The sequence below is a fragment of the Centruroides sculpturatus genome, unplaced genomic scaffold, assembly GCF_000671375.1.
Source record: "Centruroides sculpturatus isolate CEXI.00-Female unplaced genomic scaffold, Cexi_2.0 scaffold260, whole genome shotgun sequence".
Lineage (NCBI taxonomy): Eukaryota > Metazoa > Arthropoda > Arachnida > Scorpiones > Buthidae > Centruroides > Centruroides sculpturatus.
In genome coordinates, this window is record NW_019384427.1 from 158927 (window position 1) to 177649 (window position 18723).

Genomic DNA, 18723 nt, shown 5'->3' on the forward strand with positions numbered 1-18723 from the left:
AAAAAAAAAATTGAAATAAAGTGATTAAACAAAAATTATTACAAATATCGTAAATAACAGTTCACAAATGCATATATAGAGATATTTTTTGAAGGAGAGGAAATGGTCTTCACAATTTGAAATCGATCAAACACACTGTGTGTGAATGCTTGTGTAAACGTGCGCCATTTATCATAGGGTAAATGCCAGAAAACTTCGCGGGAGTGTATTAAAAAACTTCCCAAAGCTTTGTGGCAATCGTACTATGGCCACAAACCTTCGCAGGAGTATATTAAACAACTTCCCAAAGTTTCACAACAATCGGATAAACGGTGTGGTAATGCATAAAGGACAGACACACACACATACTTTCATTTTTATATATATAGATTAAAAGGAAAATATTAAAATAAAAAAGAACAAATTATTCTTAAACTTAAAGTAATAGATATATCTAATGTAAAGCATATAAAGATCTCTACTTTTTTTTTATATTAATATATATTGATATGTATTGGATTGATCAGAAAGTTTGTTCAATTGTTATTGATGCAAGCACTACATTAATTTAAGAGAAACCACATTATGCCACCACAGAAATTGCTGAAGTGTTATCTATTGCTCAGGGTTAAGTTGTTGGCCATTTACTTATGCTATGATATTTGGTGATCATATCAAGAGATGAGCAAGAGAAATCTGACAGATGAAATATCTGCCTATGATTTTCTGCTGAAACAAAACCAAGTGGATCCCTTTTTGAATATATGATTACTTGCAATGAAGATGATAATGTGCAGTGAAAAAGATTATGGAGAAAGTTCATTGACTGCTCTGCAATGTAGTCAAAAGCCAGTATACATCCAAAGGTGGCTATACCTCTCAAATATTATTTACAATAGCATAGTTTTAACGTTTGTACATCTTTTGTTAATAAGATATGAAATATAAAAAAATATTAATATATTCATTCTTTGGTTATAGTGACTGACAAATGCAAACTTAAAAATTGCATATTTATTGTAGAAAGGCTGAAAAAAGATAGTGAAAGCACAAAATAATAAAATGAATGTAATTGATAAAACTCTGCAAAGCAAATGACATAAAGCAGGATATGCCTGCACTTATTATTAATTTGCTTCGCATTATTTTAAATTATTATAATATTATTTAGTTATTTAATATGTATACAGTGAAAACTGCTTAGGCGGCCACCTGCANATATAAGCATATTCAAGTTTTGCTTTTAGGAATTTTCTAAAATTTTAAAATATTTTCAATTCATGATTACTTGAATCTACAGATATGGAGGATTGACTGTAGTTAAATTATTTTAACTAAAGCAATTATGTTATTGCTTAAAAGAGAAATAATAATAATGTGAGTATATTGAAAAACACAAATGGAGCTGATTGTTTAAAATGTGTATTGAAATATCTACTTACAAAGTTAGAGTTCCTTAAATAAAACTCTAAGTAAAAAAAAAAAGGAAAAAATGACTGGTTAATTGTTTAAAATTGATCAAATTTCTTATAAAATGAAAATTTGCCACTGTATTAAAACTGAAAAATTATCCTGTATTTAAAAACAGGATAGTTTTTCAGTATATTTAACATTCATTTGAGATTAATTCACAATCTTGTGTAATGTTGGCAATTTTCTGCACCTACAAGCTTTTGTAGGTATATTTTACCAAATTGACTTACTTAGCTTTGCTTCTATGCTAACCATTTGTGTAAAAATTTTGGTTGAAAAAATTTTTTCATTTATCACAGATCCTCAAAAAAAACTAGTGCAGAAAATTACTGCCTTATGAATGCAATTGTGTACAATTTTTCTTTATTGTCATACAATTGTATACACATTGAAATAATTTTCAATTCTGACGTCATTTTTGATGACCTAATATCATCAGAATGACATGGAGGGCTTAGAAGATTGCCACAAGAGATAGTCATGATATCTTGGATGATTGTCAGCTATGCATGATGTAATGATGTGACTGTCTGCAAGTCACTATGACCATGAATGCTTGTCTCAGTAAGATAACCTGGAATGCTTTGACCTTCAATTATTTAAATGTTTTCATGGCCTTATTTCATGCTTAAAAAATAACAAAAAAAAAAAAATTATATCTGGTCCTTCTGAGAATCATCTCAGTCATCCATCATTTATTTTTATTTGAACTTGTTTCACATTAGCCCATACTATTGCAAAGTTTAAAAAGCTCTATGAGAGCTCTGTCAATGACATTGTTTTGTAGACAAAACAAATGACATTAAAATTTGACACTTGCAGATAAGACATATTGCAGGATTATTCAGGATCATCAAATTTGAGGAACTGAAATTAAGTGCAATATAATTATATGTGAAAAATCAGTAAAAAATTGTCATCTTATACATGTAGTCATGTGAAAAAATAACTGCATATGTTCACAGGCTTAAAAATTTTTCTATATTATCTTTTTCAGGGAATCACAACATACTTTTCAGGAAACTGCACTCAAGATGACGCAGAAATTGTTGCTAAATTTTTAAAGCAAAAGGTAAGATGAAAATGTATTAACCATTAAGCAAAAGTTTTTTCTATAATAATCTGATAAGTTAAACTATAAAAGTATAAATATGTTAATACTAAATTTACACAATAAATGTTGGAATAATTAGATAATATAACAGTTTATTAATTTTATTTCAGAATATTGAAGCTTACAATACTAGAGTATTTAAAACTGTTGATAGCAATGGCAATAGTGTGTATGAAATTCGATTGGCTTCTGTTGCATCTACAGGTAATTGTAAACTAGTATATACATGTTATAAAAACAAGTGTTTTACGTTATAATATTTAATAATAATGTATAAAGATAGTCTGTCATCAGTGTAAACATACAAAGTACAAAACTACAAAATTAATTTTTGACTTATTAAAAAAACATTGTTTTTGGACATCTATTTTTTCACAAATGTCAAATATGCTTACTTCTTAACCAATATTCGGCGTGAAAACTCCAAACAAAGATTGGCAAATGCTTTCGATGCCCCTCCTGGGCTCTTCTTCAGGCCAAATTTACTGTACTGGATTCTTAAATAGAATGTTTTTAAATAAGAACGTGCTCAGTTACTAGAAGTTCAAATAAGGAAGGTAATCACGTGCCTTTCCAAATTATAATTTCTTTATAAATTATATTCGCGGGGATACGCACATCGTATCGCTACTAGTTAAAATTATTTTTAGAAACGGCACGTGATTATAAGATACACGAGATTATTATGGAATGCGCACAACATATCTCCACGAATATAATTTATAAAGAAATTATAATTTGGAAAGGCACGTGATTACCTTCCTTATTTGAACTTCTAGTAACTGAGCATGTTCTTATTTAAAAACATTCGATTTAAGAATCCAGTACAGTAAATTTGGCCTGAAGAAGCGCCCAGGAGGGGCATCGAAAGCGTTTGCCAGTCTTTGTTTGGAGTTTTCACGCCGGATATTGGTTAAGAAGTAAGCATATTTGTTTTACATGACCCGGTGTGGGAGAAATCCTTGGTTCTCAAATGTCTGTTGTGTATTGGCAATAGTGAGAAATAGGCTTTATGTCATATCAGAATACAAGATGAACTGATAGGAAGTTCTGTATATACAGTAGAGTCCTGAAATCTCGGCCTAATGTGGACCGAAGGGTCTGAGTTTGAAAATGCTGGGTTATCGGGAATGGAGTTAAAAAAGAATAAGTATGAGTGTTTCCTCAGAAAATACTGTACTGTACTTGTATGTATTGTTTGCTTGAAGATACAACAGAGAATAAACTGCCCAAATATCCTTAAACAAAGGAAAAGTACATACTTTATGAAGGCCTTTACTATATGAAAATGAAAATTAATGAATACACAGTGTATAGTAATTTACCTGATAAGACAGACCTCAAAAAAAATTCTTTATCAGGCATAAAGCTGTCTATAATGAAAATTAACTAGGGGTTTTTTGCCCTGCCAGGGTGTGGCCGAGTTATCCAGACTGCCGGGTTATTGAGTGCCGAGTTTTCGGGACTCTACTGTATTTAGATAAGAAAATTGTTTCTTTGTTTAGAAAGATTACTTATTTACTTCATTTGTCTAATTTGATTTTTTTTCACTTGTTACAAAACACAACTTAAATTTGCTGCACATCTAATTAACCACTCAACAAATGGCAATGGGCCACTTCTGCTCTTCACTATTTAAATACACACATATTACCAAATACATTCAATCAAATCTAACTTACTCTGATGTACTGTAGTACATACATTAGTTCACACTGTTGCATTCATTGTAGTAACATATCATGGCCTTAAAATATAGTTACACACAAACACAACAGAAAAAACAAATAATAATACTGCCTAGCAAAGAAGAAAACAAACAAATATATGACATTAGTCAACAATTTGGCAGGCTGACAAAATAGACTAAAACCAACATAACATCAAAATTAATGAATATTTAAGAATATTAACATGAACAACACACTACATATATACATAGAATATTGTTAGAAACTAGCAGACAAGTCAAAGACTTGGCTGCTAGTTTGTAGACTTATAATTATTATTGTCATTTAGTAATAAAATGAAGGTAATAGAATGTGTGTATATGAGGTTATATGTAAGGTTGTAGTCATAAAGCCATTTAAGTTGCAATGGTTTTGAAAATATTTCCTTGTTTATTTAAATTTTTAGGTTTATTGTCATATACAACAATAAATTATAAAAAAAAAAATAATGGATGAATTTTGGCACAAGTGGATCAATAAATAATATTTAAAAGATTTTTTAAACTGCATATACAAAATTAAATTGACAACATCTTGCAACCTGAAAAGTACATTTTAAAAAAGGGTTTAATACATTTATAAAAAAAAATTGTAATATTTTTCAAAGTAAATAGATTCCTGAATAATTTTGAAACAGTCTGTTTTATTTACAGTCCTAAGTCTTATTTTTTTAGTTACTTCAATTTCAGTTTTTATTATTGAAATTTAACAAGTTATTTGTTACAAATCAAAATTGGCTGAACCACTCTTAATAGAAATGTACTCAATATTACATTTTACACATACACGTTATTATCAATAATGCATAATTTTATTTTGTTATATAATATACAATGATTCCAGTTTATCAGATTTTTAAAAATTTTATATTATAAACATTTGGATGGTGGAAATTGTTACAAACAAACATACAAATGTATATGTAAGCAAAAAGTTTGAGAAATGCTGAGTTAAATGATACAAAATATAGATACATCATCAAATACAGCAAAAAAATACAAATAATATTCCAGCTAATGTATGTGGATAACATAAAACTACATATTTTTACACACACAACTAAATCCCTTATGAAATTACACACACTTGTTCCATTAAGATATAAATGTAATTTTTGGCCTAGACAAATGAAAAGCACTTGCTATAGGAAAAAGGAATACTTAATAACGACAATTTCGCACTGGAAATGAAGACATCATTGAATTATTCAGTGAAAATCAGTATTTGGAACTCCAACAGTTAAGCTTACAGAAAATTTACAAATAAAACAGAGATTAACAGAGGAAATGCAACATACACATTGAAAGCAATCAGTACATATGCCATCCTAGTATGTACACTGAAAAAAATATTCAGAAATAAATGAAATAAAACACCCATGGAGAATTGATAAGATACTTATGGTAAGGGTAAAATTTGCAGAAATTGAGGAGTCAATAAATGATAATGATTGGCAGAGCATAGCTACTACAATAGGAAATTTAACGCACCCAGAGTTCAAGCCATGGCTTAATAAATTGAATGGTTTTATTGTAGTTTCTCAGAATATTTCAGCAATATATCATCACTTATTATAATATATCTCATGATTTATTTTATAATTTTCTCATAGTTCTCTCTTACACATGCATCATACTACATACTCAAACAAAAGTCTGAAAACATTAGGTCTTATCATATATAGAAAGTAGTTATATCAAACAAATGTCATATAGTCAGAAAATTCTTAAATACATATACCTACATGACAGCATACAAAGAAAAATATTAGTAGTTATGCCTTAATCTGACATTACTAGACACTGGTACCAACTGAGTAGAACAAAATCCATTTATAATAATAATAATATTTAAGATGAATTATAAAATTTATTAATATTGTTAATTAAATGAAAAAATCTTAAAGATTTTTTTTAATATTTACATTTTTTACAATTATCTCCAATTTCTGATAACCAGTAACATATTGCTAAGTTATTTTCCCTATCATTATGTTATCTGTTTTGTAACTGTCACATGTAAGTGGAAAATTCAGAATGCATTTTATGTTACAGGATTTTGTAATGATTAATAAATTATTTTCAGAGGATAATGAAGATTCTGGAATTCTTGGGCAACATACCATAAATGGATGCAAATTTTTGTTAACTCGTGGTGATTATTCCAATTTGCTGAAATTTGTGAATGAAAACTTACAAAAAGCCAAGGTATTTATATATCATTAACTATCAGTTTTTTTGAATGTTAATTAACAGAAACACAAAACTTCTCTAATACTTTTACAGTTAAGTCCATTGTCAGGAGATAGAAATGATAGGATTTTATTTTTAGACACTCAGAGAATGCCCAAAAGTGTTCTGTAATGTTATGCATAAACAAGTTTGAATTTTCTGTTTTATGTTTAAGTTTTGTTTATAGACTCTGAAAATGGACCTAAAAATAATTATTTTTAATAATTAAATAATATGGACCTAAAAATAATTATTTTTAGGTCCATATTATTTAATTGCTCCTTCCTCTCTTCCTTGGCATATTGTGAAATTTCTGATAGTTGGATAATAAACTGTTTTATTGTAATTTGTCTTTTTAAATTATTTTGAGTTGATATTAAAATTTGTAAAATAGATCGGTAAAATAGGTGAATTTCCTCCTACAACTTCGGTTGTTGTTCGGGATACAGTTAAGATTTTAACAAAGTTCGAGCGAATACGTAATTAGCAAAAAAAAAAAAATTGAAATAAAGTGATTAAACAAAAATTATTACAAATATCGTAAATAACAGTTCACAAATGCATATATAGAGATATTTTTTGAAGGAGAGGAAATGGTCTTCACAATTTGAAATCGATCAAACACACTGTGTGTGAATGCTTGTGTAAACGTGCGCCATTTATCATAGGGTAAATGCCAGAAAACTTCGCGGGAGTGTATTAAAAAACTTCCCAAAGCTTTGTGGCAATCGTACTATGGCCACAAACCTTCGCAGGAGTATATTAAACAACTTCCCAAAGTTTCACAACAATCGGATAAACGGTGTGGTAATGCATAAAGGACAGACACACACACATACTTTCATTTTTATATATATAGATTAAAAGGAAAATATTAAAATAAAAAAGAACAAATTATTCTTAAACTTAAAGTAATAGATATATCTAATGTAAAGCATATAAAGATCTCTACTTTTTTTTTATATTAATATATATTGATATGTATTGGATTGATCAGAAAGTTTGTTCAATTGTTATTGATGCAAGCACTACATTAATTTAAGAGAAACCACATTATGCCACCACAGAAATTGCTGAAGTGTTATCTATTGCTCAGGGTTAAGTTGTTGGCCATTTACTTATGCTATGATATTTGGTGATCATATCAAGAGATGAGCAAGAGAAATCTGACAGATGAAATATCTGCCTATGATTTTCTGCTGAAACAAAACCAAGTGGATCCCTTTTTGAATATATGATTACTTGCAATGAAGATGATAATGTGCAGTGAAAAAGATTATGGAGAAAGTTCATTGACTGCTCTGCAATGTAGTCAAAAGCCAGTATACATCCAAAGGTGGCTATACCTCTCAAATATTATTTACAATAGCATAGTTTTAACGTTTGTACATCTTTTGTTAATAAGATATGAAATATAAAAAAATATTAATATATTCATTCTTTGGTTATAGTGACTGACAAATGCAAACTTAAAAATTGCATATTTATTGTAGAAAGGCTGAAAAAAGATAGTGAAAGCACAAAATAATAAAATGAATGTAATTGATAAAACTCTGCAAAGCAAATGACATAAAGCAGGATATGCCTGCACTTATTATTAATTTGCTTCGCATTATTTTAAATTATTATAATATTATTTAGTTATTTAATATGTATACAGTGAAAACTGCTTAGGCGGCCACCTGCATTCGACGGGTACCTGTCAAAACGGGCAAAAATTTCTGGCACGGAATAGTTTATCCATAGAGTCTTCATATAAGTTACCTGTATTAAACGACCACCTGTGTAACGCGACCACAGGCATCGATTTTTGGTCTGAAACAACATACAACACCTAAGCGACCACTTTCGCGAGTGTATCTGGTCTAAACTATTGTAAGAACCCATCTCAACAATGTTTCCAGTTCCTAATATAATGAATTAGTCTAAACGCTCGTTCGAACCCATTCCGGGCACTTCTCCCACACTTGAAATTAGGTGCAGGTGTTAATAAATTAGTCTAGCAACAAAGGAAATTCATTTCAGTTTGTTGGAAAATGTCCGAAATGCAAAGTGCTGTTGTTAGAAGATCGTATTAAAGTTATCACAACAGCAATTAGCGGCGAAGTTTAACTGTGGGAAAACAAAATTTATTTTACCCTAGACCTACAGTATTTTCCTTGGGGGTGTAAAATATTGTACACGATACAATTAATCGGCTGATCTCATCGTTTGATAAAATCTATTTTTATTTATTTATTTTGAAGCTCATATACAGTACACGTGCGATAAATAGTTTCTGTATCAACCTACCTTATTTCCACGATATTTTTAGAAAAATAATATCCAAGTAATTTTCGCAGGCAAAATATTCAAAAAACAATAAACGCATTAATGCAAAAATCAGTTTTACTTCCTTTTTCGATTCCGCGATTGTAATGAAATCGTATAATGAGAAAAAATAATAAAATCGTTTTATTATTAATTAATAATTTTTCTTATTGTACTTAATTAATTAAGAAAATATTAAATATTAAAAAAAAACAGTATTTTTAAAGTTAAAATAAGATTAAACTAACGAAAACCAAAAGCAAAGTGATGGAGAGATAGGACGCGCTTGTATATTGATGACGTAATACACGTAACTGAGGAGCGAACGAAAAGAACCGAGTCGAATTAATTAAGTCGGAAAAAAGAAAGTGTGCATTATAATTGAGAAAATGTGAGTATTGTATTAATCTTTATTGGTGTTAAATCTGTCTTATAATATCATGATGACTTCTGTAAATCGGGTTATCTGATAAGAATAAAATACAATACCAATATAGCCATATCGTTGAAAAAATTCGCTTATTTTTGCTCACCTCGAGTTTTGCTTAGTAGAAATGGTTAAAAAGTGCGCAAAATACATACGGAAATATGGTATTACAGCACCACCTGTATTGGACAACCACCTGTCTAAAAGACCACTTTTTGAAGGAACCGTGGGTGGTCGCCATAGACAGATTTTACTGTATATGTAAAAAGCAAAGGTTATTTATGTATAAGAATTATTATAAATAACAATTTGAGCATGCAGAATGTTGCAAAACATCACAAAATGCTGAAATTACACTGCTGAAGGTAATCATATTGTAAAGTAGCATTAAAAGATTAAAACTATTATTTATTTGAATATGATTTATATACATATGTTTTTAATATATATTATTTAGTCTTTTTGATGGTGATATGTAAAATAATAAGTTGATAAAATTTTATTAGAATTATGCAGCAAATGAACATGAAAAAGTAATGTTGGAGAAATATACTCAAAGCTTCAGAACAGGATCATTAGATGCCCATAAAGATGGTTCTCGTCACTGGATAAAAGATAAAGGTCCAATAGTAGAAACGTGAGTCTTTTCTTTTTGTATTCATTTTTACTTAATTAATTTTTTACATTATAAAAAATGATTCTGAGTAATATTGCTTTAGAATTATTATAAGGATGATTTATTTATTTACTAGTAGTCCGGGACGCCCCCTAGTGGGCATTATTTACAAATTCCCATGAGGCACGGTTTCTTTGACTTTTTTCTTCCTATCAATATGCTCTACAGCTCTGTTAAAGTCCCAATTGCATCATACGGATCTAGATTTCTACCTATTAAACATTCTATAAATACTTTAAAATAGTTTAATTTGTTTATTTACCTTCGCTTGTAAACCTTGATTCTAAATGTATCCGCCATTTTTTTAACTAATTTCCCTTGGGTCAATGTGCGATGTTCACTGACTTGTGAGTCACGGGATGTTGTAAACGTGCTGCACAAGGTTAATCACAGCACATAATAAGGCAAGACTAGGCATATAATAATTATTTATACCATTCCGTGGTATAAATAATAAATTCCTATTACAAATAAAAATAGTTTCTTGTTAATTTAAAATCATCGCTAGGGTGCATCTAGTGTCTGTTTTTGGCATACCGTTTTTGACATTACGTGGACAGACACACGTTCAATGGGTTATGCCATATCCAGTGGATACCGATGTCCATCGGTATCCACTGGATATGGCGGATGTATCGAATGCTTCTATGCAAGAACGAACACCTTTCCTTAGGACAACCGCCTAGAACTATCATTGTCTCATCCTTTTATGTGTTCAGCCTGGGACAGTCAATCATGTGATTGGCAGTTGTTTAGAAACGAAGGTTGCTTTTGCAGGTGCGAGTTCAGCAATGACTTTCATTGATGTAATGCTGTCACTTTCCTTTCCTTTCACCATTGGATGTTATCATTTTGCAACCGACTGTTAAGATTCTCATCCGTTTGTTGATAGTAAAGCTGTCATTCAATCTGTGTTTGTTGTGATGTTTTCTAACGATTGCAATTGATGTTAAATAAAAAATTTCTTAAAAATGGATTTTAATATCCATAAAATCATGGATCTCACAATAGTTTTACATTTGAGGTTTATAATGAAGAAAATACATTATGTATAATAATAATATATAATGTGTTGTTTTAAGTTTCAACAAATCATCAATTTTAAAGAAATGTTTCACAAAAAAATTTTTAAAAATTGATCTTTTCTAAACTAATAATAACAATGTGATATATTTTTTAACATATTGAAAATAATTAAATACAGTAGAACCCAATTTTTTGTAATTATTTTATATTGATTGTCTTTCTTCTTAGTCCTATGTCCTTCAAAGGGCTTGGTGATATTATGAATTGACAGCTTTAATTGCATCTTTCCACTGCTCACGGTGTTGTGCCATTTGGATGGCTTCATACATTGTATGTCCTGTAATCATCATTCTTGGTCTGCCCACTTAATCCAATATCTGCCTCTAGGGCATTTGCCAGTAATCTTCCCTTCTAGAATTTGTTTCTCAAACCCACTTTTGCATCTGGAAATATGTCTCATATAAGGTAACTAAAAATGCTTTTCCTTGGATAAAGAGTTGGTAAGAAAAAAAAAAAGATAGCAATTATTTTATATTAAAAGTTATATATAGTGTAAATAATGTGACCAGGTACATAAAGAAATATAAATTAAATTTATAGTCTTTTAAAAGAATAAATAAAGTTCTGTTTCAGGAAAAATGAAACAATAACTAAAAAATAGACTTTAATTTACTAATTATTCATTTTTTTCTTTATAATTGTACACATTTATAATATAATAAATACATTTAGAACATTTTCCAAATTTTTTGTATATCTCCTATTTTTTGTTTTCAATGTATCAATAAATGGTGCTCATTGTTCAGTGACCACGTTTTTACCTATCCCTTTCAAAATTTTACCATTGGTGGTGCTTCATACATTTCTTGACAAGAACATAGCAGGAATAGACAATTACCAGATTACCAGACAGTATTATCTGTTTACCAAGAGATAGGCTGTGATAAAAGACAGAGTCCCCACTCTATTTGCTTTTTCTGTCAGTTCCAATTATTGGATCATGGCATTTGTTGCAGCTGTTAGAGTTACCTAGTTGGTTTTGTTTGTTTTTATTGTGCTAGTCACTAGACTTCTTGTCTGGAATATATAGAATTTTTCTTACTGAGAAACTCACAGTACTGTATACTATATATTGATATTTTTTTATGCTGTCTTCCAGTAGACAGCATAAAAAATATCAGTATATAGTATATATTGGTGTGTTTTGGATGAACAATAGTTCTGATTGTGATAATTGTAAACATCTTACATGTTTGAGACGTGCTAATTCTGGTAACATTAAACAATAATCTGTGATTGTAATAAGTGTATTTTTTTATATATTCAATTCCAGTTATTAATGTGAGTAGCAGGGGGCCACTGAGTTGAACCCTAATGACCTCTTAATCTGCACGGGTCAGAAAGACCTGCTCTCGGTTGTCAGATGGCATAGGAGGGCTAAAAATATGAGTGGGGAGGAGTCGGAAGTCGTAATCAGGTGTCCAAAAGATTGCACGGTTTAAATTAACGAACACATTTAATAAACAACTAAGAAAATTTACACAAAGATATTAAATACAACATACGCATATCAAGATATAAATAGGTATTCTAAAATCTATTCTAACCTAATGCTAAAATCCGAGAGAGCTCACGTTAGAGAGAGATAAATAATAATGGCAAGGGTTTACCTCGAAGGCAACGTTCTCCAATTATAGGGCGTTGATAAAACACTCTGTGATCGTCGTCTTCTAATCCGAGGTTTCCTTTGAAGGCTATGTGGAGCGATGTCCTTCTCAGGCCGTGCGGCTATGTCCGGTTACGGTGTATGCTCCGTCGCTCCTAATCTGTAAAGAGTTCTTCCTGGTGAAGTTTGCTCGGAGGTTTCTTCTGTTAATCTCTTCGAGGAGTAATTCCGTCGTATCAGGAGAATAGAAAAATATTCAAAGTTTTTACCTTTGCATGGAGTGGCGATTATGAGCTTCGTAGATCCTGAGAGAGCTGGAAGATCGTGCGTCGATGTTTCTTCCCCGACGATCGCTCTTGAGGTGTGCAGAGGGGTTTCTTCGGCTAAGCGCGCCTTGGCTCAGCGCCGAGTAGAAAATCCGACTCCTTTATATACCTGATCAGCATGGGAAAAATCTGGAATTTGTTGACGTCTTTTTGACAGTTCTCCCTGATTTATAACAGTCTCCCGCGCCGTAGAAAAACTTATCTCCTTATTTGGTCATTTTTATCGCCCAGTCGCTCGGACGTATGGGGGTCACGTGACATCGTGGTCCCTCGTCGATGACCTTCAGACGACGAAAGTCACCCTCACTTACTACGCAGTTAGTGAAAAAATAAAAACAGCGTCCGTATTCTCACATTAACAATAATTAGGGAGTATTAATAATTAGTTGTCAGACAGATTAGTTTTACCCTACTGATGACTACTTTTGCGATAGTGAGAGGAACTGTAAGTTTGGACACTGTACATATGCTTGGTCAAGTGGCTAGTGGTGCAAAGCTACCATACATGAGATTATGACTGAATGCCTCTTAAATCAGAATCTCCTAACCATGGCAACAATATATGAGTACAGACTGTGAAAGCAGGGGTTATCAATTGTTTTGATTTTAGGAATTTTAGCAAAAGGTATCAGAGGAATATTAATGTTGTTTGCTTATATTTTCTTAATACTAGTTCTATCTTTGTTTTTAATATTACAAAAAACTAGCAAACTAACATGGAAATAGTATTGGAAACTGTGATTATTAAACAGATCATTTGGAAATTACGTTCCCAATTACTTAATTTTCCAGGTAATAACTGTACACTTGTTGCCTAAGTATCCAATGTTTATCATTAATACCACGTCATTTAATAGATTAATTAGTCTTGGAATTATGATGACAATGTCATGTGTTAAAAGTTTATTTTTATATGGGTATTAGTTTTAAATAAAACTTTATATTTTCAGATATATAGGATTTATTGAAACTTATAGAGATCCTGCTGGAATGAGAGGAGAGTTTGAAGGTAATTCTTGGCCTATATCATAATTAATATTTAAATAAAATTGTTTTCATTTTTTACTGCTGTGTTTACTGATACTGACTCAACTCTAAAGTTTTTAAGTTAAGTTTAAAATTAATTTAAAAAGCTAATTAATAAAGGATAAGTGTGAAAACAATAATTAATAACATGAAAATGTTTAACTATTCTGTTATTGCTTTCTGTACAGATATATCCCACTTACAACACAATCTACAACATGGTTTCGCTCTAATACGGTTTGAAAATTCAGGATATCCCTCGTACAACATGAGACTTTCGTTTTTGCTCTAATACAGTTTTGTTAATCCTCCATTCAAAATTTCACAATTTTTAAGTGTAAACTTTGTTATTTGATATATTTTTTTTTTATTCAAGTAAGCATGCATGCATGTCTCAAATTAGCCCATGGTTTTTACAATATTCTAATTTTTAAAGTATTTTGTGTATTTTGTCAAGTTTACTTTAATGAAAACTGATAGGACAAGGAAGAATTTACCTATCAATCAGGTGTCATTGTAGTTGCTTTTAGACTTTAGCCCTTAAGACTGTCACTGTGTGTTTTTTTTTATTATTATTTTTTTATTTATAGATTGATCTTTGTATTTAGTAAAGTTTATTTAAGCATTTTTAGGTAAGTGTTATTAAACATTCTTTAAACTGTAGGTGAGCAATCATTTGTAAAATGACAAATGAAATACAGTAGTATCTTGGTAATTGACTGAACAAACTTGACCTGCTAGAACAAATTTTCAATTAAAAACATATTTTTATTTTGTCATCCATAAAAACTTTTTTAATAATAAAAATAAAAAATATAAAAATGATGTTGCTTATATTTCTGATTGAGATGAACAAAAAAGCTGAAATGACAATACTTTGTAAAAAGAAAATGCCCTTGTTTAACTAAAATTAATATTAATGTGTAATACAGTACTTTTGATTATGATTATTAATTAATTATTGATTGGAAATAAATTATTGATTGCTTTAATAAACATATTTGTCTTAGTAACAAAAAGAATAGTATACTTTTGCTAACTTCTGAAATGTAACACCATGTTTTGCATTAGTCCTTTGTTTTGAATAGCACAGATTTGCATAACATGGCACATTTTCAGAATGTAACTACAGTATCATGTTATATGAGGGATACTTTATTTGAATTTAGAAATAAAGTGTGAGATGAAATTGACAAAAGTTTTTATGAAATAACTTTTAAATTAGAAGACAGTAATAAAATAAATTTTCAAGTAATGTTTTCTAAGCAGTAAAACAATGGATAAATGAAACAGAATTTCAGTATCCCATTGAATGGCATAACGATTATAATTACCATATAAGGAAGCTTATCTTTCATTGAACATGCATTATTAATAATAATAATAATGATAATTTCAATACTTATAAAGTTTAGATTGTTTTCTCTCAAATATTTCATATTTTCTCAGTTTCACTTATTTTATAATTATAACTACAATGAATTGCTGATTAAAATGAAAGAAAAGGGGGAAAACAATATCTGAAATAATTGCCCTGTTAGGCAAAATTTTTAACAGAAACTTTAGAGCTGGGTATGGGTTATGCATTGCTTTCATTTTCATTTTAGAAATTTTCTGCACTGCCAATAATACACAGGAAATTACCATAATTAATCTGTAAAATCATGATTGTTTCTTCTCAGTTAGATTTTGAATGATATGTAATACAGTATAGATAAACTGTGATTGATTTGCATTGAGATAGTTTCAGTATTGGAACTTTCATTTTTTATATGTTATATTGTGAACAAGAAATAATGAAAATGTGATTGGATAATGTTATAAGATAATTTAATCTTTTATAAATAATAATCACTGATGTTCAAAATTAAAGGGAATTTGCACATTTTGTTGATTTTAACAAAAAGTAATGAACCAAAAGTACAAATTATGCTGCCAAATAAGAATGCAAACTTTTTATGTTGAATTTGTAAGTTTACACATGTATGTGGGCAGAATTTTGACAATGGAGGGCACAAAAAGTACACCTGGCTTTGACTGCAATTAGTTCGTTTGTACTCTTTGGTAACTTTTGGTAATTTGCTGTTTTTTTTTTTTTTTTGAAAGATTTGATTCAATTTCATAAGTAATCAGGTAAAATGAGTAGCCATGAATGTCTTGATGATGGAATGGGTAGAGAATCATGGGTTGATTGGAGGCAGGGCAATCACAAGTGCGGTTGCTACAGAGCTCAATGTGTAATGCCCAGTGTTGTCTGCAATTTGTGGAAATAGTTTAAGGATGTTGAATCCATATCTACAAGGCCTGTGTAAGGTTGTCCAAGAGCCATGAAAGCCAATAAAGATTGTTATTTGACACTTTCAGCAAGACACTTTGGAACTACTACAGCTTCACAGCTATCTCGTGAGCTGCATGCCACCACTGAAACAACTTTCAAGGGTTACTGTTTCCCAGAGGTTTCATGAAAGAGTGCTTTTTTTCAGAAGATTTGCTGTTTGTGTTCCTCTCACTTCAGCACACAAGAGAGTGCTTTTAGCATTGTGCAGACAACATCAGCATTGGACCAGACTTCAGTGGGAGTACCGTTCTTTTCACAGATGAGTTGTGATTCAGTCTGGACTCAGCTTCTTGACTCACCTTTATCTGGAGAGAACCTAGAACCTGATTTCTTTTCTCCAACATCTGAGAAAAGGATTGCTATGGCAGCAGAGGTATCATGGTCTGGGCAGGTATTATGTTGGACGGCCACACACCTCTCCATATGTTTGACAGAGGCTCCCTAACTGCTGAGAGGTATAAGGATGAGATCTTACAGCCTTATGTTTGACTTTGCAGAGATGCAATGGCCCTCAGTTCATTTTTATGGATGACAACCTCATCCACATAGGTGAACCCTATGTGGATGATGGAATGATTATCTTGAAAGTGGGGATATTTGCCGGATGGACTGGTCAGCCAGATCTCCAGACCTAAACTCCATTGAACATGTCTGGCATGCTGTTGGGAGGGCAATTGCAGCTCACCTCCCTCTGAGAACCACCCAGGAGCTGAAAACTGTGTTGCTGCAGGAGTGAGACTGACTGTCACAGGAACTCGTCAGCTGTATCATTTTCAGTATGATGTGACAATGTGAGAGGAGACTATAACCCATATTCAAGTCATTTTACGTTTGATCTTGCAACGTGGGTTTTGGACATTCCTGTGCTGATGAGTGTGTAGTATGACTGTTGTATAGTATACTTTTTTCTCTTACATAACTGTGTATCTACACCAAATTTCATTCAAATGTGTCCATTGGTTTTTCAGAAATTCAACAAAGTGTGCAAAATCTCTTAATTTTGAACACCAATTATTATTACTTATATATTAACACAAATTATATCATTATTAATATTAATACTGTTGTTTTTTGTGTTTTTACTAATTGTAAATTTTATATATTTATGTAGGCTTTGTTGCAGTAGTAAATAAAAGCATGAGTCATAAATTTAGTGAGCTTGTTAATAATTCTTCAACCTTTTTGCCATTGTTACCTTGGCCAGATACATATGAGAAGGATAAATTTTTAAAGCCAGATTTTACATCTTTAGATGTATTAACTTTTGCAGGAAGTGGTATTCCTATTGGGATATGCATCCCAAATTGTAAGTATTCAAATAGTTTTATCTTAAATTTTTTAAATATTAGTGAAGTAAAAAGTAGCTAAAAAAGTAAACAAAAACTGCATAATTACAATTAATATTTTATTTCTTTAATCTGTTATGACTTAGGAATAGTTTCTATTTTCTAAATAAAAGAAAATAAAACTTACAAGAAAAATAACAGTTTTAACAATGATATCTTATGATGTTTTAATTATCTTATACACAAAAAAAATAACTGCATACAACATACAGTTTGATAACGAAACATTGAAAAATATTGAAAAAACAAATGCTTTTGAACCCTCTTCTGGACTCTGCATAAGGTTCTTAACGGTTCCTGGATGGATATTCAATTAACTAAATCCATTTAAATAACGTTTGATCGTAAGTTCGTAACAATTTACAAAAAAACTACGTCACACATGCATAACGAGTCATCCTGCCCAGATACTACAAGTGGCTAGAGCGTGCTGTGAATCAACTCTTGCCAGGCCAATGACAAGTTTATTGGGTCTTTAAAATTTATGCACGTGGTTGTGAGGAGGATTTAAAGATGTGCATAGCCCCTAACCATTGAGGTGTTCATTGGGAGGTACAGTGAGAAGGAGATTGGCCTTATTAAAGTTGGGCACTATGTCTGGATCTGTGACATAAGTAGTGAGGGCCATGGAGGTTCTCTCATGACAAATATCTGCCTGATGTTCTTGAATTCTGACGCCCATGGACTGTTTAGTAGATCCTATATATATCAGGTCCCTATTGCATCTATTATCTCTTAAAGGGACACTATAGATTTTGGGCATCTGCTGGGGGTTAGGAGGGTCCTTCCCATTACATAAGATAGTAGGGCACCACCTGAAAGTGATTCGTACCTGGTGTTTTCTGGCAACCTTGGTTTATACAGATCATCTTTGACCCGTACCTAAGATCTGTATGCCAGGTACATGCTCTAGCCGCTCAGTATCCAGGCAGGACAACTCATTGCACATAGTTTTTTGTAAATCATTTTGAACTTATGATTGAACATTATTTAAATGGCATTAGTTAATTGAATATCCATCTAGGAATCGTTAAGAACCTCATGCAGAGCCCAAA

At 30.9% G+C, this 18723-nt stretch overlaps 1 protein-coding gene across 1 annotated transcript in view; it reads left to right on the top strand.

Annotated features, from left to right (window-relative positions):
* The window catches only part of LOC111619619 (dipeptidyl peptidase 3-like), a 41755-nt gene that overhangs the window by 5410 nt on the left and 17622 nt on the right, over positions 1–18723 (top strand). The window contains exons 2-7 of the mRNA XM_023361382.1: positions 2450–2524; positions 2677–2770; positions 6382–6503; positions 9771–9901; positions 13909–13967; positions 17434–17628. Coding sequence (XP_023217150.1) covers positions 2450–2524; positions 2677–2770; positions 6382–6503; positions 9771–9901; positions 13909–13967; positions 17434–17628 — 676 coding nt within the window. The remainder of the gene's footprint in view (positions 1–2449; positions 2525–2676; positions 2771–6381; positions 6504–9770; positions 9902–13908; positions 13968–17433; positions 17629–18723) is intronic.